This window comes from Sciurus vulgaris, assembly GCF_902686455.1.
Source record: "Sciurus vulgaris genome assembly, chromosome: 1".
NCBI lineage: Eukaryota > Metazoa > Chordata > Mammalia > Rodentia > Sciuridae > Sciurus > Sciurus vulgaris.
In genome coordinates, this window is record NC_136461.1 from 178,143,227 (window position 1) to 178,169,229 (window position 26,003).

At 37.0% G+C, this 26,003-nt stretch overlaps 1 protein-coding gene across 1 annotated transcript in view; it reads left to right on the top strand.

The window, feature by feature from the left end:
* The window catches only part of RIMS2 (regulating synaptic membrane exocytosis 2), a 631,678-nt gene extending 611,023 nt beyond the window's left edge, over positions 1-20,655 (top strand). Inside the window, 5 exon segments of the mRNA XM_079106841.1 lie at positions 13,614-13,755; positions 17,231-17,343; positions 17,664-17,765; positions 19,147-19,286; positions 19,721-20,655. Coding sequence (XP_078962967.1) covers positions 13,614-13,755; positions 17,231-17,343; positions 17,664-17,765; positions 19,147-19,286; positions 19,721-19,939 — 716 coding nt within the window. The 3' untranslated portion in view covers positions 19,940-20,655.
* Positions 20,656-26,003: the final 5,348 nt, after the last annotated feature.

A 26,003-nucleotide genomic window follows, 5' to 3' on the forward strand; every position in this document is an offset into this window, starting at 1 on the left:
GGGGCCAATTTGAGTGAGGATGAAAGCGATATTCCAATAAGCAAAATAAAATTGTTGACTCGTCTTCATGGCATCTTTTTTGTATACTTGCAGTTCTTTTTTTTTTTTTTTTTTTTTTTAATCCTTGTATCTGGGATATATGCCAGAAAAGTGTACTGCAAATCCCCAAAATTATTTTTTAACTAAAAGTAATAATAGTAGTATTTTCTTGTTATCAATTGTGTTTATTTACTTTATTGTCGATCCCTATAATGAAGCATTATTTTCACTCTAAAACTACTTGGCCCTAACACTGTGTTTCCCTCCCCTAATACAGAATATTAGTGTGCACAGAATGTTTAAAATCACAAGCAAGAAAGAATGAAGTATTTCACAGAAATGTTACCATTCTTAATAGGAGAAGGAAACATACAACTTCCCTATTTGCTGAGGACAAATGGTTATGACTGTTTAATGTAGGAAAATGGTGCATTTCCTTGGTTCTTGAGGTTTCTGGTTTCCCAGAGGTGATCTTAATATTATGTGCGCTCCTAGGCTAATGATTCTTATTTAGTTATGTGTTTATGTGTGATAAATTTGGCCTGTCTGATTTTATGATCTGCCATGTGTGACAATCATACAGAGGAAGTCCTATCAACTTAGCACTACTAACTAAATAAGCTAAACCCCTTAGATTTTTTGCATATCACTAGCCTAAAAATTAAACTACATGAAAATCGTGTAGAAAATAGGAATTGTTTAAAAATCATTAGAAAACCAAGGAATGAACCTTTGCATGTGATGATAAAGAAATGAATATAAATAAATAAAAAGATATACTCAACTCTCCCCAGTTCTTTAATAGGACATTCATCCAGTAAGAATGTAAAAAAAAATTATCTTATTCTAATCCTTGTGTATACTAATTCTTACACTTAATACTTAATAATCAATTTTATTTTATTAGAATAACATCTTTGCATGTGCTCCATTGAAATAAAAATTCTCTACACACTTAAAGATAATCATCCTCAGTGCAGACATCATACCTCACACAGAGATATTCAATAAGTATCTATTAATAATAATTGTATGTAGTTCTCTGTTCTTTTCAAGATGAGTATCATTATAACTGCTATTCATTATATTTATGCTAGTTTAAAAATATGTGATATAGATGTTCTTAAATGCAACAATCATAGTATTTGCACATAAAGCCAAACTTGGGGACAGGATACGTGGTTACAGGCTATTATGGATCATTTTTATAGGAGATACCACTTTCCCTAGATTATAATCATGTCCAATAACTCATTCCATAAATGAGTCCATACATAATCAACAATAGCACAATATTAGATTTATATTTTAGTTAGACAAAGTGAAACAAAATATTTGGAACTTATAAAATAAATGAATTAAGGAACCATTGCCATTCAGAGTTCTTATCAAATATTACTTTTTAAGCTCCAAGAATCCTATCCTTCACTGCTGTGTCTGAATAGTATACTTAAAGTAATTTAAAACTTTAATATAAAAGTCAAATTAAATCCCAATTTGCTTGCATCCTTTAGTAGGTTCACTAAATTCAAAACCAGTAATGGGACCAAGTTTCCCTGTGGAGACATTTTGTATATAATGACTTACAAAAGAAACTCACTGGAAAGTTGTAACAGAAACACCCCATTCCTACCGAGGACTGTTTTAATGTAAATGCTCCCTGCTGTTAAGTAGGCCTTTATTATGGATGAGAAAATATCCTTCTGTGTATTTGTTCTATCTCATGCTGTAGTGGTTTTTGATTGAGAAGGAGGGAGATTTACCTGCTGTATATATAATATTAGAACAGTTGAAGAAAAAGCTAACATAAAAATAATAGTGTCAATGTGAGCTTTGAAATGTCATTTTCTTTTATTTTCCCCTTGAAAATGAAATTGGGATTTGTTTCAATGTAAATGATGCTTTATGCAAAGATACATCACCAAAAGTATGGGCAGAAATCCCATCAAGGCTCACAGGGCCTAAACTGGGAGTTGAAAGGCTATTGGGAGGCCAGAGCACTCTTGCCATTGCATCTGTCTCTGCATGACTGCTTTGCTCTTTGTCAGCAGCCAGCTCCCTCCCCTTCTCTATTACCCCTGTGTCTGGAGGAAAATGGTAGTTGATGGCCTCCAAGTTTACCTGTCACAGTTCCATTCATACTGCAAAACATTCCTTTCCCAATCTCAATCTGAGATGAGATTTTATTTACCCAGGTTGGTCCAGTTTAATACAGCCAAAGGGCATGACTTTGTGTATCAATTTAGTTCCCAATAATATACTCATGTGGGCAGCCAGGAAGAGGCATGGTTATGGTGAGCTTTGTGGACATCACCAAAAGTATCTACTTTTGTCTGGATCATCATGAGCAAGGAGCTGTATCATTTCTTGTGATTTAGATTTTGTCTAATGATACTAATATATAAGTAAAATTGTTTTAGCTATTTAAAGAGATAAATTAGTGTTCAGCTTTTCCCTGTTATTTCTGTAAATCAGGGGCCAGGAAGGTAAACTACCTCAGTAAAGTAGGACAGATGTAAGATAAAAGGGAAAGACTAGGGCTCTCAAAAGCTGGAGAAATCTTACCCATCCAGAGAGGAATGATGAAGAGTCATTTCCAGCTAATTGATGCCAAGTTAACTATCAGCTCAAGGTTGGCAAATTTACTCTCGTTTTTCCCCCAATGGGAAATAAGTCTGTTTATTAAAAACCTTTAAACTTTAAAATGTTGACACCTAAATAAAAATTCTCAAACATTTGAGATAAACAAAACATTTATTGACCAAATGTGGTTCAAAGACCACCAATTTGCAACTTCTGCCAGTGAAACACACTTCCTTCTCACCTTTTCTCAGTTTTCTTTCATCCTTCCCATCCTCATTAACATCGTGATAGTTCAGGAACACATTAACTCATCTTAGAAATCAACTGCTAACCTCCCAACCTGTCCTCTCTACTTTCTGGATCTCTCCACTCCAATCCCATTCCAATGTCCCTATATAAGTTGTCTTGTACATCATCTTGATCTTGACACTACTCTCCCTTCAGAAATGTCAGTAGATTCCCTTCTCCTAAGTAAGACCTTTAGCTTGGCAATTCCAAGTCTTTAAGAATCTGGTTTTTACATGTAGTTCAGCTGCCTCAACTTCCAAGGCTAGTAATTCTATACAACTAAGCCTCTTTATTCTTTGTCTCCAAAATTTTGTTCATACCGATCCATTTCCCTCTACCCTGTATGTAGAGCCCAATTGCTCATCAGTGATCAGCTTATATCCCATCTACCTATGAAGTCTTTAGAACCTGTAAGAACTGTAGGCAGAGAAAAATCTGCATGGACCTGGAATTGAAATATTGTCTTGACCTATTCCTGGTTCTGTGAACTAAGCAAGATACTTAATTTCTTTCAGCTTTAGTTTCCTCATTTCTTTGTGAAATGTACACACTGATACCTTTATTGGAGGAATGTTGTGAATAAGTGTTACTATGTTTACTATTCCCCTATGGTCTCATTTCAAAATATTTTGTGCCTTTTCCTAGCTCTATGCTATCTAATATATGAGACACTAGCCACATGTGACTCTTTAAATTTAAATAATTTAAATTAAAATTTTTAGTTCCTCAGTCACATTAGCTGCATTTCAAATGCCCAATAACTCCATGTGTCATCTGATCAGGCAGTGCAGCATTATGGAACATTTTTTGTCATTCACAGAAAGTTCTTTTGGACAGCACAGCCCTTGTTGAGTAATACCACTGATTTAGCACTTAGCACATATTGCCTCAGATTGTCATAATTTGTTTGCTATCTAATCTTGCATACTAAATTTAAAATACCATTGGGAATTATAAGACCATGTGATCCTATAACGAATACCTGACTGGTTTTTCTTTTCATATCATGGAATGGATAGAGGCTATTAGAACCAAAAAGGACTATGCTGATTAAACCATTGTTTCCATTCTTGCAGGTTCAAGAGTGCTGGAATGTCATGCATTCTTTGTGCTCCACCTAGAAGTTGGATATCTTTGGCTCCAAATGACTAGGAACAACACATTTTTCCATTATAAGTTTAAAATGTGTATGCAATATTCACAGTGCCTAGTGACATCAATATAAATCAATTCTGGCAACTTAGACAGGTTTTTGCTTTTGGACACTGAATAGGTCATTGAATTCCTAGGAAGGCTGGAAAACCTGTACTAGAGGATAGGAATGCAGCCCAAAAGCACACTACAAGCTGGTCCTGCACACATTGCCCAAATATCACTGCCACTTGGCATAGACATCACAAACTTGTACATGGTGAATCACTGCATCCTGCTACAGGACCTTCTCCTAGAAGCCATACATCATGGCTGCCAGCCTTATTATAATGGAAGACTGTGGTGTCTGCTTCTCGGACTCAATAGCTTCAGATTCAATTTGGGACAGCAGTTTCACAGCCACATGCTCATGCCCTAATAACAAAGCAGGATAGGAAAGCAACGCCTGGCTTTTTATTTTATTAGAGCTTTATAGTTATATATAGTAGTTGGGTTCATCCTGACAAACTCATAGAGGCATGGAATTTGGTTTCTTTCCCTCTTTTCCCTCCCGTCCTCCCTCCCCTTCCCCCATTCTCCTGCCTCTAGTCTACTAGATTTCCTTTTAATATATATTTGATGATTCTTTTTACTTATGTATAAAGGTGAAATTCCCTGTGGTACAATTATATATGCACATAACATTATTTTTTTAAGAATTCTGCATTGCTTCCCTTTTCCCAGTACCTGACATTTTTAACTGGTACCACTGAAGGATGGGATTTTTATTCTTACTTAGGAAGGGATTTCAAATGCCAATAAGCCAAAAACATTAACGGACATCCACTTTGTAATACAAAATAATTACCAGTGGCACAAAAATTACTCTTAAGCCCATCATGATGTGCTATTTTTAGTTTTCTTTTAAAATAATAGTATGCTACTTGATTATTTTCCTCTTTGTTCAATGAGTATAAAGAAGCAGGAAGCAGGGAAAAATCTACAGAAGAAATCTAAGGAAGAGAACATGGCTTTTGGCTTGCAGGTGTAGCTCAGTGATAGAGTGCTTACCTACCCACAAGGACCTGGGTTTCATCCCCTAACCCACAAAACAAAACAAAAGGAAATGATTTTCTCATTTTTTAACTTTTTCTGCAGTTTTACCAACCAAATATATGTTCATACTCTTATTTTTTAATATAGAACATAGTCTCCCTCCTCAGAAAGACAACCTTAAATTCTTATCCATTAACTGCATGCAAATTGAAGTCTAGGATCTTTGAGTGATATGTAGTTCTTTTTCTCATATCCTGATGTGACATTCCATGCTGTGGTGACCTATAACTTGATAAGAGAAGTTATCTGCATCAAATACAATTCCCATTTACAAGGAAAAGAATAGAAAACACAAAATAGTCATTCATAGGTATTATCAAATACTACCTGATAGGAATGGCAGAAATTGACAGTAGAGGACAATTTTTAGTTTACTCATCTGACATATCTGGTTCAGTTTCCTGGGAGGTGTTTCTTTCTCCTAAGTTTTCTATGACCATGAAGAGTTGCTCTGAAGAGAAAGTTCAATATCTGTCATAGCCTGCTTCTTGCTTCCTGGAAACTCAGCTGTTATCTTCAGTTTGCACATAATTATATAAGGTGAGCTAGTAATTTGTGCGTAGTGTTCTTCTTGCCAGGTTAAGATAATTTCACAGATCATTCCAGTCATTTTATAGTATAGCATTTTATAGCTTTTGGAACTCTTACATTATAGCATTTTGCAGTTTTTGGAACTCTTTCACATGGACTGTAGTATCTGGTCCTTACTCATCACTATTAGTTAAATACCACTCCATGGCATATACTCTGAAGTCATAGGCTAAGTGTGGTCCCAAACTTACACGTACAAACTCTGAGCCTCAGAAAGATAAGCTCCCTGCCCAGTGTTTGCAGATAGTCAAATAGGAACTTGGACTGCTGTCATCTGACTGCAAAATGGCATGCTCATTCCACTATAAAATACTTCCTAAAAATATCTAACTTGAGAGTTATGAAGGTATTGGTGGTACTTCACTCTTGAGAAAGAAACAGGTACAGTTAATTAGTGGGCTGATATGTGACCAAGGAGAGATCTAAGAGTTAAAAAAAAAAAAAAAAAAAAAAACCAAAAAGGGGAATGTGCAATTCTATAATAGTTGAACTTGGAATTAGAACCTGAATCTTTTCTAATGGACTTTCACTTGATCCCCCTTAGTGCCATAATAGCAACATCAGTCATTAGCAGAAACTATCATAAAAATGACAAATACAAAAAGAATAACAATAAAAGCTATAATTTATTACATTTAAATGTGTTAAGAATGCCAAAATAAACTTATTCATATGGAATGAAAAAAACGAAGAATCATCTTACTACGAAAGGGTCATGAGCTTGGTTTTGTTTCTTTTCAAAACTTTGTAGGTGTGCAGATGAGTATAAGGCACAAAGAGATCAGGTTCCTTTTCAACTCCACATGCTGGCAAATCCACAGTTTTTCATAATGTGTTCAGGACTATAATTGGATGAAATCTCTTTTAGGTATGGGTAGGTCTAAAGTGACATGCAAAAAGATTGAAATGCATATGTGTGTTATAGAGAGTAACTACTTCAAGCACATTAGTTTCCATTTTTATCGTAAATATATGTTGCCATTGTGTTCATGAAGTCAGAAGTGAAACTTTTTCCCATTTTCCACAATAAAGAGCATGAATGATCTGGTTTTCAACATTATCCATAAGATAATTTAAGTTTATTTGGACATGCAAGAACAACACAAGACAAGGTTTCAAGTCACTAATTACTGTGGAATTTAAAGTTATCATGCAAAATACTAAGTGAAGACAGAAGGCCAGCATGCTTTGAGAAAGAATCATAGGCTTTGACATTGCCGAGATTTAGGTTCAGATCACATCTATATCATTTGCTAGCTGTGTGACTGGGGTAGTTTCCTTATATGGAAAATGATAGTACTAACCACCACATAATGCTTTTATGAGGAGTAGAGATAGGTGGATTTTATATCCAGAATGTCTGCATAGTTCTAACTCCAGGAAGAAAAAAATAACTCTTTCCTTGCTTGTTATAAATTTAGTAATTGATTTTTTTTCAACTTTGAAACCTCTTGTTTATAAAAGAATGGAATACTGTGTTGTGGCTATCATAATTGTACTATCAGAATATGTTGTTAGATTGTAATAATGACTAAAAAACAAATCTCTCGCTCTTGCTTCATGTCCATTGAGTCATGTGTGGCTGTACTTAGGGACTCAGGCTGATGGAAGCACCTATTATCTACTTCCACATGGGGAAAAAGGGACATGGTAAGCCAGACATCAGCTGTTAAATCCTCTGCCCTGAAGTTGCAGGAGCTAGTTTTGCTCACATTTCATTGGTCAGGCAGGTTACATGACCACACTCAACTTCAGAGATGGGTGGATAAATGAATATATTTTAGTAGTCCTAATGTTCATCGTGATTGTGGCCTCTTCTTGGAGCTCACTGTTACTGTAGATATTTAGCTATATAACTTTCATAATAGTTGTCACAAAGCTATTGGAATGAGTGCATTTATGTTAAACAATTTTTAAAGGCATCTGTTAATTCCTATTAATTTCTACTTTAATTGTTAATATAGGCCTTAGTTTGGTCCAAAAGAAATTGCCAGTTATTTGTCTTCATTTTGTTCAGACTTTCAGAGGATTGAATTATAGTTATTATAGTAGGAAGCCCTTATAAACATAAATATAACTGCACAAGATTTTATCCAGTTAAAGTAATCTACCATGACAGGGGCCCCTGTAGTGAGATCTCACAAGACCACATAGGTAAATAAACCAACTTCTTTCATGTCTTAATATAAAATCTGTTGATGAGATGTTATACTCACAGTGGCCACATGGAGACTGGTTAAGAGTGCTGAAGGCAGTTCTTATAAAACAGTTAAAGTACAATTTGAAATTGATTTTAAAGATGAAGAGTCTTTTACTAAAAAGGAACTAGCTATTGAGGAACTAGCTTAGTTTTCTCACTGCTGCAATAAAGGAGTACATAAGCTGTGGATATACTGGATCCCCTAGATTACTTCCGAAAATATGTGAGTCAATGATTTTAAAAATTCTCATTTTAAAACATTTTAAACATTCTTTAAGTGTAATTCAAATGATCTTGCTAAATTATACGTACTCTGAAAAATAGCACTTTTGAATAAAGTGCAAAGATAATACCTTCTTAAAGCATATACATTGTAGTCTAAACTAATAATTACAGGCAGTCTTCAGAATCTGTCAAACAACCTTCAACCTGTTCCCATAAGTCATTTCCCAATTTGATGTTGAGAGAATTGTGAATCCAAAGTAATCTGCGTGATAGATGAGACTTTCCAGATGAGAGCAAGCAGGAATGGATTCTGTGGACCTGAGATTTGATTGATTGCTTGATTGATTGACTGAACCCAGGGGCCTTTTACCCTCAAGCTATATCCCTAGCCCTTTTTATTTTTTTATTGTCAGACAGGGTCTCACTAAGTTGGTTGTGGCCTTGCTAAATTACTGAGGCTTGTCTTGAACCTGAGATCCTCCTTCCTCAGTTCCCTGAGTCGCTGGGATTACAGGCATGTGCCACGGGACCTGCTGGATCCAAGATTTGAAAGGAGGCCACCATGATGTTGAGTTAGGCATCGCAGGGTAAGCCTGGGCTTGGGCAGGCTTCAGACACTTTCCAAGTCAGTAGTGAGGAGGACCTTCTGAAGAGTTTTCTGCTTTTCAGATATTGTTAGGAGAAACTTTACCCTTTGGCCTTTTATTTAATTAAGTGACTTTCTTTGAATACAGAGGGTGCCAGGTAAATGAGTCATCAGACTAAGCAGAACAAAATAGCAAGGACACCTCCCGTGTTCTGCTTTCTGCCTGGAATATTTTGCAGTTCAAGAACTTGATTTTACCTACAGGCATCTTCTCCAAATGCACTTTGAATTTAAAAACTTGGTACCAGAGTGAATGGTTTAAGGGCTCAACAGCAACCCCATCTGGGCTTTAGTTCTAGGATTTGCTGTGTATTTTTTTTTTTTTTTAAATTTCAGTGTACACACACACACACACACACACACACACACATACAGTTATTTATTCATGGCTAAGTTCTTACTGTTTTGGTTGTTTCACTCCTGTGGAAATAATAGGATATATACATAGACACAAACACACATATATGTAAAGGACTCTAAATTTTCTTTTGCAGTATAACAATTATCACAAATTTAGCACCTGAAAACAATACCCATTTATTAGTTCACAGTTCTATAGATCATAAGCCTAGCACAGTGACTGGGTTTTCTCCTTGGGTTATCAAATCATTCAAATCAAGATGTTGTCTGGAGGCAGTGGTGGGGCGCAGATGAATCCACTGTCAGGGTCATTCAGGTGTTGGTAGAACCTGATTCCTTGTAGTTGCAGCCCTCAGGTCCCCATGTTCTTGCTCCTGCCAGCCAGGAATCACTCTCAGCAGCTGATGGCTGCTCTCAGGTCTTTTCCACATGGCCCCCTCTATCTTCAAGTCAGCAAAGTTGTATTGAATCCCTTTATTTCAAATCTCTCTGACTTTCTGCAATCAACCAGAGAAAGCACTCTGCTTTTAAAGGGTTCGGGTGGTTATGCTAGGGCCCCTCAGATAATCTCATTGTCATTAAGTCAACATATTAGTTACCTCAATTACATCTGCAGAGTCCTTTTTGTCACATAAGTAACATGAGGGGCATCTTAGATTTCTGCCTACCTCACTTACTTTGCATAGCCCTTCACTATTTTATAGATTCAATTTTTAGGTTTTACAGTGTGACAAATCATTAGACATTGTGAATCTCCATAATGCATTATATTTAGGTTGAATTACTTTCATTGTGAATGTAACACAAAGATTTTTGTGGTGCTGAACAATTTACTCTTTAAATAAGTCTATGTTTCAGATAATGGAACCCTTCAAAAGAAAAACTTTAAAGGGATACTATAAACAGCATATTAATAGCTACTAAAAATAGTATGTTAATAAGAATTCTTTGATTCTGTCAGATAACAGTGAGCAGCAAGTCTTTGATGTATTGTGGTCTTGGTCATACACAATGACACAAACTCATAGACATCAGAGCCAAACTGTCAGAAATCACCTGCCCTCCTCCATCTGCCTTTTTCATAAACTTCAAACCAGAGACTCAGAGAGGGAATGTGACTCCAAGAAGTCCAATGAACCAGCTAGTTAGTGGCTGAGAGTGGCCTGGAATACATGTATTCTGATTCCGTATCTGGTAATAATAGTAATAGTGCCATTAGTTGAAGTCTTTCTAAGTATCAGGTGCTCTGCTAAGAACCCTAAATGTTTATTTTCCTTAATTCCCACAAAATTCTATGAGGTATGCATTATTATCACTGTCATTTTACAGTTGGAAAAAACGAAGTCTCTGAGAGGGTAACTTGTTCAGTGTCATCCATCTTGTAAATAGTAGAGAAGCAGTTTGACCCCAAGGCCTAACTGCCTTCTGCACTGTGCTCTGCTTTCCCACCCCACCAGGCTGCTTCTAAAGCTGCATGCTGTTACAGACTTGGCATAGTATTGCCATGGACAGCTGCACAAACCTGTGTAGTTATAGTCCAACAACAAATTAACAAATAGCAGAGAATTCGAAGTCTTGCCAGCGGGCACAAATTCTGGTTCTGTCCCTTACCGTGTTTCTTCAGGAAACTGTCTAATCTCCTGAGCCCTTAGATTTTGCATCTGTAAGAATGAGCATTTTTAGAGTTGTTATGAAGAGAATATATGAATAAAGCAGCCTAAAAACAAAAGAATTACATGCTCATTGTATTTATTCTTTGACAAGTAGTGGCTGGTTCTTGTCACTCAATAACAGCTGATTTTCAAGTCATTTTTGCTTGATAGAGGGAGATATTAAATAAAATAGAATAAATCTTTGGCATTGCAGAGATCTGCAGGAATCTCATTTCCTTTCTATCATATGTTTCCTGTTGGTATCCTCCTTCCACACATTCATACTTCACTGAAGTATCTCACTCCATGGCAGTTTTCACAAGTGCATCCTTCACTTCCTGTGAACATTAAAGCTACATAGAAAAGCAGATGTTCCACCCTTGGTCTGGCTTCCTCACAGCAGCCTAGCAGTTCCATGATTCCAGTTCACACCTGTGCAAAATTTTGTTACTTTCTGATGTAGTCATTTGAGAATCACTCTGAAATAAAACTATAAATATTAAATTCATGAGTACTATGATCATCTGCAGCCTCATCCTTTTAAAAATAGTTTCCATCTTTGTTTTATGTATATGTATTATTTATTTATTTATTGCTTGCTACACCATTCAAAAGTAAATTGAAGACAATAAGATTTCAGGTCTAAATAATTTAGCATGTATCTTCTAATAATAAGGAAATTCTTTACAATATATGCTATTCTCCATCAAAAAAAGTAACAATTTCCTAATTCCCATCTAACATCCAATCCATATTCACATTTTTCCTACTTGTCTTAAAATGACTTTTATACTGTTTTATTTGTTGGGTTTCTCATTTGTTTTATTTTTCCAAATAAAAAGTCAAAATACACTCAGCATTTGGTATTTACAATCCTTTTAACTAGAAAAATTCCCTCATCGAGTTTGGATTTTTCATGATGCTAACTTTTTAAGCAAGTAAACCAATTCCCTTGAACTGTATCCTGTGTTCTGGGTTTGTCTGATGTTGTATGCATGTCAATTATCTTGTTACTCTATATTTTTGAAAACTGAAAGTTGATCCCACAGACTTGACTGGAAACAGTCTGTATATTTTTGTCTACAACAACTTGACAAGTGATACTGTGTATTTTGCATCAGGAAGTACATATTGATATACCCACTAGCACTCCTAATTTTGTTGACTTATTAATATACCTTTTGTTCCTTTGCTTTAACAATCAGAACTCATTTGTGGAATAATTCTTTGACATATATATATATATATATATATATATATATATATACACACACACACACACACACACACACACATATATACGTATATATATATATCCTTTTCCCAATCTTTAATCAAATGGCATTAGTCTCCATTGTTGAGCCTTACTTAAGGTAACAAAATGGTAATTTTTAAATTTGTCATTCCTTTTACATTTATAACAACACTTCTGTGTAAATAAGAGCCTTCCCTAGTCAAGGGAGGGATGATTTATGTCTTCTTACAGTTCATATCAGTACAACATGTTTACTATCAATTATCTAAAATATCATTGGGTTATGCAACTGAGTTGTAGGTAAACATAATTTATATTTTGTGTAGATACCCTTTAAAGTATTTTGATATACATTAAAGTTGGAAGTGAAGAATGGATGAAATTTAAAGCAGTGTTTCAAAGTGGTGAGCAAATGTAAGAAACTTGGTGAAAAATATTTCAATAAATGCACTAATAGCATTTATAGATCTAAAATAACTTATTAACACCAGCCACTAAAAGAGCTTGCCATGTGGTTTTACCCCAAAAAACTAATAACATACACAGTCAATGTGGAGAAATATTTAGGCCGGACAAGAAAGAAATGGATACAAATAGTTTAGGCTGCCACCCTCTTGCTCTGGTAGTCTCTCAACTGCATATTCCAACATTCAAGGCCCTTTGAAATGTTTTACTCAATTTCTTGTCCACCTCACTCCTCATTCCTCCTCGGGTACACGGGATCATCCCTGTCTTTGCCCCTTTGCCTGTGCTGTTCTCCTCCCCCAAACACTCTCTTCTCTATTTGCTTGGAGTTCTAATCTGTCCACTTTTCAAGCCTAGGTTCAAACCCCACTCCTTCTCCCTCCCTGATCTCTCCAGACTGTCACATCTGTGCTACTTGACTCAGTCTCCTGACTGGTCTTCTGATTGGCTTCCAAATGTCAGCTTCATCACCAAAAATCCTTAAGAACATGACCAAAAATTTCAAAGCTCTTTTCACATGATATTGCTGAGTTTTTACATTCCCCTTGGAGAGTCTTCATGAAAGTTACCAACAGATCTGAAACTGCTATCAAACAGGGTTCTCTCCTTTGTTAGCTTTCTTTCACTTCTGTTATCTATCACCCTAGAAAACCAGATTTTCCTATGAAAGTTAAGGCTAGAATTTCTCACCATCAGTTCTTTGTAAGTAATATGAAGGCTCAATTCTTAACCATGTCAGAGAGGAAGTGGGGAGGAATGTAGGCATAAATCAACCTGGCCTTCAAATATTACAATGAAAACAGAGCTTATTCTATCTGTAGGTTGAATCTTTATGTTAAATTTGAACACTGTTTTAAATAGAAATAAAACAATGATATTTATGCTGCTTAAAGATTTTGATCTCACACAATAAGATATTGTTTAAAATTGTTCTAAATACCTTTTCTCTGTCTCCTCAGTAGGAACACTTCCTGAACACGCGGTTGGCCAATACTTACTCTTGCCAGACAGTGAGGATTTTCATTGCCAGATGGTGATACCATTTGATTTCTGTTTTTGCAGAAGCAGGAGGTAAAAAGCTACGGAGCACTGTCCAGAGGAGTACAGAAACAGGTCTGGCAGTGGAGATGAGGAACTGGATGACCCGACAGGCAAGCCGGGAATCTACAGACGGCAGCATGAACAGCTATAGCTCAGAAGGAAAGTGAGTGAGGCCAGCTGAGCTGTGTGTCTCCTCTGTGCTGCCCAGAGACTGTCTTCTCTCTCTCACCCTCTGCTTTCACTAATGCAAACTCACACACTCGGCAGCTCCATTTTAATTTTCACTGGATGATTTTTTGTGAAGAGAATTTTGCTTACCTGCCACTGAACAATGTGACATATCTGGCTTTTTATACCAAAGGAAATACATTTAGGGATAAAGTGCTTTGTTTTAATGACAAGATGCTAGAATTGACTCTCACACACTGCGTGCAAATAAAACATTTTGCCCTGGCTTGAGATAATATATAAAAGCACAAAAATAATAAGCATTCATGCTCTGAGATAGTACTAAAAAATAAGCACTCTGATGCATACTTAGTTTGATGCAATCATTACTTTATTTTATATAACTTAGTTATATGAAATTAAGTTATGTGAAATATCACAGCCAAAAAGAAATGGTACCAGAAAAGTTGATGAGCCTTTTTTTAGTTTTATGTAGCTTCACTTTGAATTTGCTATCTCTGAAATATTTTTAAATCATTTATAAAGATTGTATAGCCTTGTCACCAACAAATTAACAGTAAATTAACAGCTACAGATATTTGAATGTGACTGTAAAGGACATTAATAAAGCAAACTGGAGTTTACTGACCCACTGAACCATTACCACAGATGCATTAGATGTTCCATGTTCACAGATGTGAGGCCATAGGAGCTGCTGGCAGAGTCTTATTGTTGTCCCCTAAGGATAATTTGTTTGACATGATTACATAAATACAAGAGAGATGTATGACTTACATAAATGTATTAGTAGGGTTTTATGAGATACTTATATGAATAGACTAAGACTAAAACATTTATATTAACTGAATATTTTGGGAATAGAGTTGCGGAAAAAGAAATAGATTTGATGTCCATCAAGAAAATCTAAAAAATGGAGACTCAAGGGGAAAATAAATGCTTACTTAGCACTAATAGTTGTAAACCCTATATTAGATACTGTAAGGGACATAAAATATATGAGCTGTGTTCCCTGCTCCCAATGTTTATAGTCTTATTGGAGAAATGGAATGAATACTTGAAAATCATTCGACACATCTTGCCTTCTATTCTGGACACTGTGCTGCCAACTGGGACATAAGGCACATGTGAGAGTCAGTATCAGTGGTTAAGACCCGGGGCTTTGGAATCATGGAGGCTGGGGTTCTCATCTGGTGTTTTGGCACTACAAAACCTTGAGCAAGTTATTTAATTTTTCTAAGCTTAATTTTTATCATTTGAACTTAACAAGCATATTTTGGTTGCTTAAAATATTATTGGCATGGTTTTACAGACAGACAAAACAGACAAAAGCCCCTACCTTCATCAGACTGACAGTCTGTCTAATAGAGGAGATAGACATTAAGGAAAATTGTTAAAATTTACATACAAGAAAAAATAATGAAATGCATAGTAGATTAGGTAATGTAAGTGTTAAGGAGAAAAAATAAAGCTAGAAAGAGAAATGAGAGAGGGTCAGGGTAGGACTTGAGCAGGGTAGAAGAGGAAAAGGACTCATTAAGAAGGAAATTAGTGAGTAGGTGGACACTTGAGGTGGGACTCTTCTAGGCTGCAACAATGCTGGGGCCCTGGGAAGGAGCTTGCCTGGCATCAGCAGAGGGGAGAGTAGCGCTGTGAATGGGGACCAGAGTATAACAGATGAGGAATTAGGTTGGGGGTGGGATGGGGTTCGGACAGCTTCGGTCATCTTTGTATAGTATGAGGACTTTGCTCTTACCCTGACTCAAGTGAGAAACCACTGGAGCATTTTGAGCAGGGGACATGGTCTGACTTCAGTTTTAGATTATCTGATAGTATGATGAAGGGACAGCAGATGCAGCAACAGCAAGACCATTCAGAAGTCTCCTGCAGAAAAACAGAAGATAGATAATAGTGGCTTGGACCAGAGGAGTAGTATTATTGAGTTCAGATTCTAGATTTATTTTGTCAGTGAACAAATAAGATTTATTGGTGTATCGATAAGGGTAGTGAAATAGAGAATATTAGTTTGCTGGAGCTGCCATAACAAGATCAAGATCAAGGTGTCCCGGGTTTGTTTTCTCCTGAGGTCTTTCTAATTAGCTTTCAACTGGCCACCCTGTATCTTCTCATGGCCTTTTCTCTCATACCCTGGTGTCTCTTCCATTTCTTATAAGGACACAGTCATATTGGATTAGGGCCTTATTTTATTATCTCACTTTACCTTATCTCTCTAATGACCCAATCTGTGGTCTCATTGACAACTCAGCCCCATACAGAGAACAAGAAAGAAAGATGCATGCACAGCTGAGCAATTGGAAGAATGAAGCTGCCATTTACTAAGATGGGAATCCTCTGAGAGTCTAGAGTTTGGTTTTTCTGTTTGCTTGAATAGGTTTGGGGGAGTTAGTTTCTGGCAAGTTCAGTTTCAAGTACCTATTAGACATCCAAGAAGATATATAGTCTAAGCTTCTGGGATACAGGTTTATGTCCTAAGGTCCACGCTGGAGTTGTCAGTGCAGGCAATAGCAGCATAAATAGCATTTAAAACCATGAGACTGGATGAAGTCACTGAGGGAATTCAATAGAATTCAAGTTCATATAGAAAAAAGGTGAAAGATTTGAGCTCTAGTATTTGGTGGCAGAAGTAGCAAAGGAGATTAAAGTAGAGTGACAAGTGAGAAAGCGGGGACTCCAGGAAGCTAAGTAGAGAATATGTTTCAAGGAAGGGCAATCAAGTGTGTTCAGCCTGCTAATCTGTTAAATTAGAGAAGAACTAAGTGTTACCAGCTGGAACTACCACTGCAGTGGTTAGGTGACTTTGATCCAAGAAGTTTTGGTGGAGCAATGAAAAACATATTAGAGTTTCAAAAGCAAATGAAAAGAAAGTGAAGACAGCACATAGTGACAACTTTTTCAAGGAGTTCCAATAAAGAGAGGAAAGTGGGGCCAGGGAAAAGATTTTTTTCTTTCTTTTTTTTTTTTTCCTTTCTTTTTTTGTAAGATGGAAAAAAACAACAGCATATTGTTTTACATGTGGATGGGAATGACCTGGAAGAGTTTCTTCATCTATAAAAGGAGATAAGTAATAGAATCCATCTCAGCTGAGCCAAGAGGATTAAATATGGTAAACCTGTGGTAGAATACATGCTTGACATGTAGTGAGCATCAGTAACAGAAATCACAGCCCCAGCCCTCCAGACCAAGGGAGAGAAAGGCATGGGAATGGGATCCTGTAGTATGGGCGACAAGAGTTTCTGGTGGCACACGTGGGCAGCCAGAGAATACCGAGTGAGAGCCGAGGAGGTGCAGTAGGGTGTTGGGATGCACTAAACTTAAACACAAAGTGATGCTGCCTGGTGTCCTGCTATGTTGAGGAGGCTGGAGGGAGCTAGGGCTTTCCTGAGAGCAAGCTGGGCTTGAGGAGTTAATTCCATTTGTTATTTTGCCTTCAGTCTGATTTTCCCTGGTGTCCGCTTGGCCTCTGACAGCCAGTTCAGCGATTTCCTCGATGGCCTTGGCCCAGCTCAGCTAGTGGGACGCCAGACTTTAGCTACTCCAGCAATGGGTAAGAATTTCTGTCTCACGATTCCAATGCTTTTCTCTTAGATTATTGAAAATTGCATTCTCTAAATTTCATAGAATCTTTTAACAGTATTATCAGCAGGAATAAAGTATCTTGTATTTTGACACCAAAGAAAAACTTTATCTTTTTCCTATTAGAATTTCTGATGATTTTTAAAAGAAGACATAAAATGTTAAACATATTTAAATTTAAGAAAATATATAGGAAATGATGAAATGATGTTAAGCCAAGGTCTTTGGCAAAGCATTTCTTTCTGTGTTTGTACAGTAAGGTGTGTCTGTTTCTTCTTCACACACCATTAGGTGATATTCAGATAGGAATGATGGACAAAAAGGGACAGTTGGAGGTGGAAATCATTCGGGCCCGTGGCCTTGTTGTCAAACCAGGTTCCAAGACACTGCCAGGTAAAACAAAAGATTTTTCTATTTGTCATAATTCACATTTTTTTCAATGTAGGTATTTTACTTTTGTTGCTAAAAACTTAGTTTTTAGTTAATCAAAGGTACTGATAGGCGAGTGAATTATCTGACCAGTTTGGGGCTAGAGTAGTTTGTATGTCTGTCCTGGATGAGTGTGTAATCAGGTGATCTGGTGGGAATAATACAAGTTGTTAAATAACTACATATGTGTTAGAAATGAGTGCAAAATGCAAACCACCACCCTAAAATAATTCATTTTGTCACAACATGTATATTCGAAGTTCAATTTTTTTGCTAGCTGGTGTTCCATGTTATTCTTTAGTTTACATGGAGCTTCAAAATTCTCCTTCAGCAACCCTAGTGTTCTGGAATTAGAATAAAAATGATTCAGTCCCCATGGTAGCATTATACCTATTTATGCTGAATATTCTAAGGTTGTGACTTCCTGTTGTTGTATATTTAAAAAGAGGCACTGTTATAACTTTATGCCACATGCTTCATACAGAAATGTAATTTAAGGTGTTTGGAACCATGGGAAATGGTGAAGTGACTCCAAATGCATTATGCAGAGGTCATTTGATGAGAAGCATAAAACAATTGCTGAGGGTTTTGAAACTTGGTTTGTAACCTCAGCACCTCCACAGACTGACTTGTAATTTTGAATCTCTTAACTTCTCAGTTCTTGCAGAAATTTTTAAATGTGGTATATATTCCCTGTGTACAACCTCGTAATGATGATTAAGATGATGGTGTCTATAAAGGTCTTAGAGCTTGTCAACACACTCTGCCATAAAGAATATTGTGACTTTTACATAAATTAGCATAATTTTTATGAAATATCTGTCATATAAATTTTAAGCCACAGAATTCACAATTAGCTGCCTCTTCCCAACTAATCTGAACACATCATATCAAACCCCACCCATTCTGTACCCACACCACCAGCAAAATATAAATGCTTTTGGGTGAGAAGTGATTCGTGGAGGTAGATGAGTAAAACAATGATTTTAAGCACATTTAACTAATTTAAGTATTGATAAATTAAAGACTAAGACATTACTCTTGAATATTGATAGAGACTGGAAGCATTTCACCTTATTGAATGCCATGTTTAAACCTATGTAGCCAGTTAATAGCAAAATAATTTGAAGGAAAAAGATAAAAACAAAACAAAAACAAAAAAAATCCTCAGGCTGTGTCAACATCCCCTAAACCTCTCTGAATGGCAGACAGTTATCCATTGTTTATCTAATGATTTTGACCCAAGGTGGCAAAGCCAGTGGCTTTTGATCACTGCCAGCTGTTGCAGGTGCCACCGGTATGCCACAGCCACAGCTCATCACTCAGCACCTCTTTTCTTTCCCAGCACCCTACGTAAAGGTGTACCTATTAGATAACGGAGTCTGCATAGCCAAGAAGAAAACGAAAGTGGCAAGAAAAACGCTGGAACCCCTTTACCAGCAGCTGTTATCTTTTGAAGAGAGTCCCCAAGGAAAAGTTCTACAGGTATTTACTAAGTCGTTGATCCCTTAAATAAGAAAGCATTTCACAGAGTTAGACCTTGTGTCCTGTATCTTTTCTATTACCTGCACTTACGTTCCACACAGCTGAAAATCTTCGAAAATTTCAGAGCAGTGGCCCATGCCATAAAGCCATGCACGTTGATGTTCCCTTTGAAGTCAATCAGAAGCTTGCAAAGCCCAGTCACCATCAGCTAGTCTTCCTGACTGCTTATGACCTTAACCCTCCAACACAGGTTTCTTCATGAAACTTGGATCCTGGTAGTTAAAGACAACTATCCCATTAAGCAAATACAACCGTTTCACCTAATCTTTGATGTCAGAACATCAACTGAATGTATTTTAGTTTTTTAATGTATTTTACAAGGTTTTTTGTTATGTACTTGATTATTCTGACATTTCTTTATATTTCGCCAACAGATCATTGTCTGGGGAGATTATGGCCGCATGGATCACAAATCCTTTATGGGAGTAGCCCAGATTCTTTTAGATGAACTGGAACTATCCAATATGGTGATCGGATGGTTCAAACTCTTCCCCCCTTCCTCCCTAGTAGATCCAACCTTGGCCCCTCTGACCAGAAGAGCTTCCCAATCATCTCTGGAAAGTTCAACCGGACCTTCTTACTCTCGTTCATAGCAGCTGTAAAACTGTTGTCACAGCAACCAGCGTTACAAAAGAAAAAAAAAAAAGAAAAAAAAAATCCACAGGTCGCAAACCCTGGTAACACTGCATGCTTAATGTTGTGTCTTCTGAGCCCGTTTCTAGGGATACAGAGCGATCCTGTGTTCTCAGAGGAAGTTGCACACATTGTGCCCTAAGGAAGGCCCTCAGGTGAAAGAGCAGAGCTATGAAGAACTGTGAGGTTTGGAGTTCAGCCACACTCGAGTTGTGGTCCAATCTGAAGCCATGGATTTATCTCAAAGAATCAGTCAGTTTCATGCAACAAAAGCCCTTTTCAATGGCACCTTTATATTTTTATTGTTCCTTTTTCTTCATTTATCTGATCCCAAAGCCCTGGTATGCCACAGAAATGGAGCTATACAGCCTCTGAGCCATGTTACAGGTCAAGGAGCAAAGTCCTCAGAAGCATCAGGTGTAAAGCAAGAGACCAAAGAAGTGGTCGAGAACAAAGCGTCAGCCCTCCCCTGGACAAGGTCCAGCAGGAGGAGTGGCCAACTCGGTAGCTCCAACAGCATGTCATCCACTCATGCCAAGATGTGTTGGACTCTGAAAAACAAAGTTCTGTGGCTACACTGTACTGAATGAAATTAAAGAAACTTTTTTTGCATGGACACAGATTAGCTGAATACTTAAATTATTTTCTTGGGGCTGCAACTTGCAAAAAATAAAAATCAGCCATTTTCAACAATTTATATTATTTTTAAAAATAAATTTCACGTGCATGGTTTTAAAAAGGGGAGAGAATGCAACAGGGTGATACAAGACACACCATGTTTATTCTTTAAACTAATCATAGTCTGTGTTTTGGCAGACATTACAAATGAAAATTCTTTCTAGAAGATGCGTAAAATTCTCTTTGTGTGACAAATAAGTATAATATATTCAATTTATTTCCATGTTAAATATACAGATCTTATGAAGTTCAATATGTGCAAATTTTTCACATCTTTCTCTTCTCTATCTTACTTTTCCTCTTCTCTCTCTTTTAATCTTTTATTTTTGTTCTCCCTGCCAGAGTGAACCTTATTCTAAAAAATTACAACTTTTTGATCTGATCCTCTCTTATAACCCATGTTTGATTCAGAGCTATAGATGCTTCTGAATTTATGAATTTCTCAAGGGAAAAATCTATTTAAGAGCTTTCTTTATTTCAAGCATGTTGAAAAGGATTTTGCAACATGACTTGGGAGTACATTAAAGTAAGTCAGCATGTATTTGACAAAGAAGATATTTGAACTTTTGCAATTTATTGTACAGTGCATGGTAATTTTTTTTCACCTTCAAAATTCAGTTTACAGGAAAGTCCTAAAATCATGTGGCCATTGTAATGTCTAATAAATTTGTTTTTAGCACCAGCATTATTCATACAGGGGTTAAAGTATTATTTGTAGAAGGTCTTAGGTTTTGTTTGTTTTTTAATTAGTTAAAGCAGTTTCTTTAGCCAATTTCCATTTACTATGTGAATAGAAACACTGCTAAAAATCTGGAGCCCTGAAACACAGGGCTGTTTATTAATTCATTTTTCTGTAGTAAAATTCAATTTTTCACACAAATTATATTTCTAAAGAAATATAGTAAACATAAATTTGCAACAATTTTAAAGCTCCAATTTTTAGGTGACTCAAAGAAAGTCAATATGCCTATTAATAATTCTTTGATGCCATCACCAAAAGTCTACAGGCAAATTCTCTAAAGTCAAAACCCCTGCCTTTGGTTTTATAGAGAGTTATTACCATTGGGTGGTGCTGCAAGGTCAAATTTCTCTTAAGTTCCCCTATTTTGAGGAAAAGTCACTGGATAATGTATAAACCACCCATACTTTCGGGTTCTTATGTACACTTTGATAGCACATTCTTATAGATTGGTTTTAATTTCTTGCAGTAACTTTTGAAATCCACATACATCCCATTTGTTGAAATGAAGGCCATGCACAAAAATTCTTTTTTTTTTTTAATCCAGTGCTGACCATTACAAACTATCATGCTTGATATGGTGCAAAAGTTAAAATGAGTATCACTAAAAATGCCTTCTCATTATGTGGTGCAATATGAAATACACCAAGACTGTGTCTTGACATTTGGAAATCTATGATGGATCCAGGTAAAGTTGTTAAAAGAATGAATAAAACTTTATTGAAATAATTTAGACACCTGTGTACCAGCAACAATTGGTTTAATAGACCTTTAGTGTCTATACTATCCCTTAGAATAAACGTTTACCATTTTCCTGATACTAAGATGCAGTCACATAATCTTTTGTGCATATTCCTATAAAATTATTTCTAATTTTAATAAGAAGGACATGACTGTATGGAATATTTGTACATACGTGTCATTATGCAGTATTTATTTAAAGGTTGGTGTATTTTTTTTTTTTTTAATTTTCACGTCTGCACCTCGACTTGTGGTTTAGTCATGTAAATAGCACTCTGCCAGTGACCATCGCTGCCCTGTATATAGTATGTTTTAAAGTAAAGGGAATTCCAGTTGGGGAAATAAAAAAAAGGGGGGCAGATTAGTCCTGTAACAAACACCAACTAATGTAAATCAAATTCATTCTGGTGATGGTATTTAACACTTTAAATAAAACATTTTCTTTACAGACGTTGTATGCAGTGCAGTCTCTGACCCCTTTTCTCCCCGCACCTCCCAAGCCTGCTGCAGCTCAGCCCTGAGCCTGTTTCTCATTCAAGACAACAACATTACTTTCCCTCCTGTTCATGTCCTATGGGTCACCAGTTTTAGCAAATAGCTCTTAAAGAGTATAACTTTCTTTAAAATCCCAAAGGATCTCTGCTCACATCATTAAAAGTTGCTATTTTTTAGAAAGATTGTTGTTGGATTGAGGTGCTTTTTGATTAAATGACTCAGCAACTTCCAGATTTGATGAGCAAAATGAGTAAGATTTCTGAGTGAGTCCTGCCAGACACTGACAGCAGAGTCACAAGGAACCATGCAGTCCCCTGGGTAAAGATGGTGGCGGTGGCCATTGTCTTTAAGCTTTTGAGTTTGTGCTGAAGAGTCGTGGGGCAGGTGCATGGTCAGCTGGAGAGATTGGTGTGGTAACTCGACAAAGCAACCTGTCCAGAGACTGGCTTCTGTTGTGTGAGTCTAAATAAATGGGTGACAGTCTCCTCCACATCTTTTGAGGGTAGTTCCTCAAACTAGGAAAAAGGACCCCAGCAAATTTCCCATAGACTCTTCCTCAAACTTTGAACTTAAGAGGTAGTTTGGATTCCCTTTTAATTAATAATTCAAATCTAAACCTAACCAGCTCTCCATTCTTGAAAACAATCATTTCCTCTATTTCCAAGGATTCAATTCCACTCCCCCGTGCCTATCTTATAATACTTTTCATTATTCAATATATTTCCTCTATTCTAGTGAACCACTTCTTTGCTGTTTGAAAACTCCTATTATAAAACTCCCCTTGCCTGTCTTGTGCCATTTCACTTCTCAAAAATAATTTAGGTTAGTACATTTGCAACTCCTAGCTCACACAGCTCCTGACGACACTTCACTCATGGCCACCCTGATGCCAACACATTCCCTACCCCAGGGACTCTAGGTGCCAAGTCTCCACAAGCAATAGCAGAGGACATGCTGGTCACTGTTGTATGGGATATAACACAATTGGGTAAGAAATCACCAAAATTGTCTTCCTGTTTCAGGCTTAACCTTTAGCTTTGTGTGCACATGAAAATCATGTGCTCTACATGTTTGTCTTAGTCGCCTCATGATGCCCTCAGTGACCTGTCAGCATTCACACACTGAATAAACAAGTTCCTACACCATCTTTGATTTTTGAAATGTTATTGAAAACTAGTATGAAAGAAGAAATTTTAAAAATAAATGTATAAACAAAAAATTTGTACCACTCAAATTTTCCACTGTGGCTGAACTCAGGTCACTAACTTTCATTCATTTCTTCACCTGGGAAATAAGTTTGAGTTAGCTGTTCTTCCATCATTTAGCCCACACTTTGACTAACATGTAAGCTCCTCAGGTCAGGGACCATGTCTATTTTTTCTCCTCTTTTGAATCCTCAGTGCCAGAACGAAGATTAACACATAGATGCTCAAACACATGTGTCAAATGAGTGCTACTTTAGTCCCTGACTTTTTGGAAGCACTATTTATTATTCCAGGCACAGTGGTGACAAAGTCAAAAATGGTTCCTGCCCTCACTGGGCTTTGTTTTACCAAAGAAGAACACTGGGTAAAACATCACAAATGTCATAACTCCCCTAACATGAAGCCCCCAGAATGCTGTGGGAGCACACAGCAAGGGGTTGTAACCCAGTCTGGTCAGTCAGGAAGATCAGTGCCTTAAAAGAAAGGAAAGTACAGTAGTTAAACAGAAGGGGAGCATAGCAGCAGGAGGCAAGAATGAGAGAACATTCCAAGCCGAGAGAACCGGAGGTAAGAATTTTGATGGAATGAAATCGTGATTCTAATACTTCTATTACTGTATGGTGTCTAAATAGTGATAAGCACATAAAAAATATGGGTGAGTAAAAAGAATGAGCTCCCAATGAGTGATTAGGGTTCTGCATCCTGGGCAATCACCGAACCATGCAGAGGTTTGTTGAGAAGCTGGTTTTGATTTTAACTTGATGTGAGATCTGTTTGTAAATGAGATCATTGATAAGGCCGAATCCTCTATGTAATTGTATTTGAAACGCTCAAATGCAACTCAGTCCTTAATCCCATTAAATTGTTAGTCTCTGAACATACTACACCCAGCTTGGCACCTAGCTCAGTATATAGCTCAGGGCTGAGCACATTGCAAGTGCCAAATATTCAGTCTTAACAGTAAATGTCCCTTTCAAATATTTTCAGAAAGATCACTGTCATCAACATGGAAGATTCCCAAGTCCTTAGATTTATGTTCATAGTTTTCACAAGGTTGAATATGGTGGCCTTGGTACCTTTTGATTACCAGCCTCCTATCATTTGATTATTTGGCCTTCGGGCAGGGAAACCTGGTGTTTCTTCTGTTTCCTTTTTTGATCCATCCATATCATTCCCATGAGACTGGCCACTCTAACCAATCCCATTCCCCTTCCCCCAATGGTGGTATAGTGGGTGTAGATTCCTAAACCCGGTCAACCTGTCTTATTTTTGTCTTATTTGTTGTGCCTTGATAACCAAAGAAGCAGTCCATCTCCAGTGACAGAACCTATTAAATAGAAAAAGAAGCATGTCAAGATCTGCCCATGGCTATGTTTCCTGATATGTGATCAAAGTTCATTTGTCACAAGAGGAAAGAAAGTCAACAAAATCAGGTGGAAGCAAGAACTGAAGAAAGAGCTCTACAGGTTTCACGATTCTGGATCCATTGTGATAGAATGGGCTGTGTCCTTGCTCTCCCTAGACAACCCATACGTTCTGGCCCAGTTACTCAGGGTTCCTGCTGCTTGAGTTTATGAGTCCTAATTAATGCACTTGCCCATGAGTCTAATGAAATTATGGAATCTTGCAGAGGTCATCAAGACTACCTAGGGAACCATGAAGGTTGGCCATCCAACCTCTGCTTGGCAAGCCTGCAGAGAAATCCCAGTCCACGATCTGTTATTCTTCTCTTAAAACTTTACCTAAATCTCCCTTCCAGTATTTTATACTTCCTTGAACTATCACTACCTCCCAAAAATACACAGCAAAGTGCTGATCTCTCTTCCATAAGAAAGTCCTTCAAATATTTTAATACAATCCCCAACTCAGCAGAACAGCATGTGGCTGAAAGTACTGGTTCTAGATAAGAATGCTGAGTTCAAATAAAAGCTCCCTCACTTATACCTTTGAGTGAGCCACTTATCGTAAGTCTGTTTTCCTCATCTGTACAGTAGGAAATGTGGAGTACAATGGCACCTGACTCGTGAGGTATCCAGAGGATTAAATAAAGTATGAGTGCTAAGGGACTTAGCACAGTACCAGACATCCAAGCGCTCTGTTTGTACAGACATGGCCAGTGGTGGCGGTCGCCATAATTATTACTACAGGTACCACTATTTATTCTTC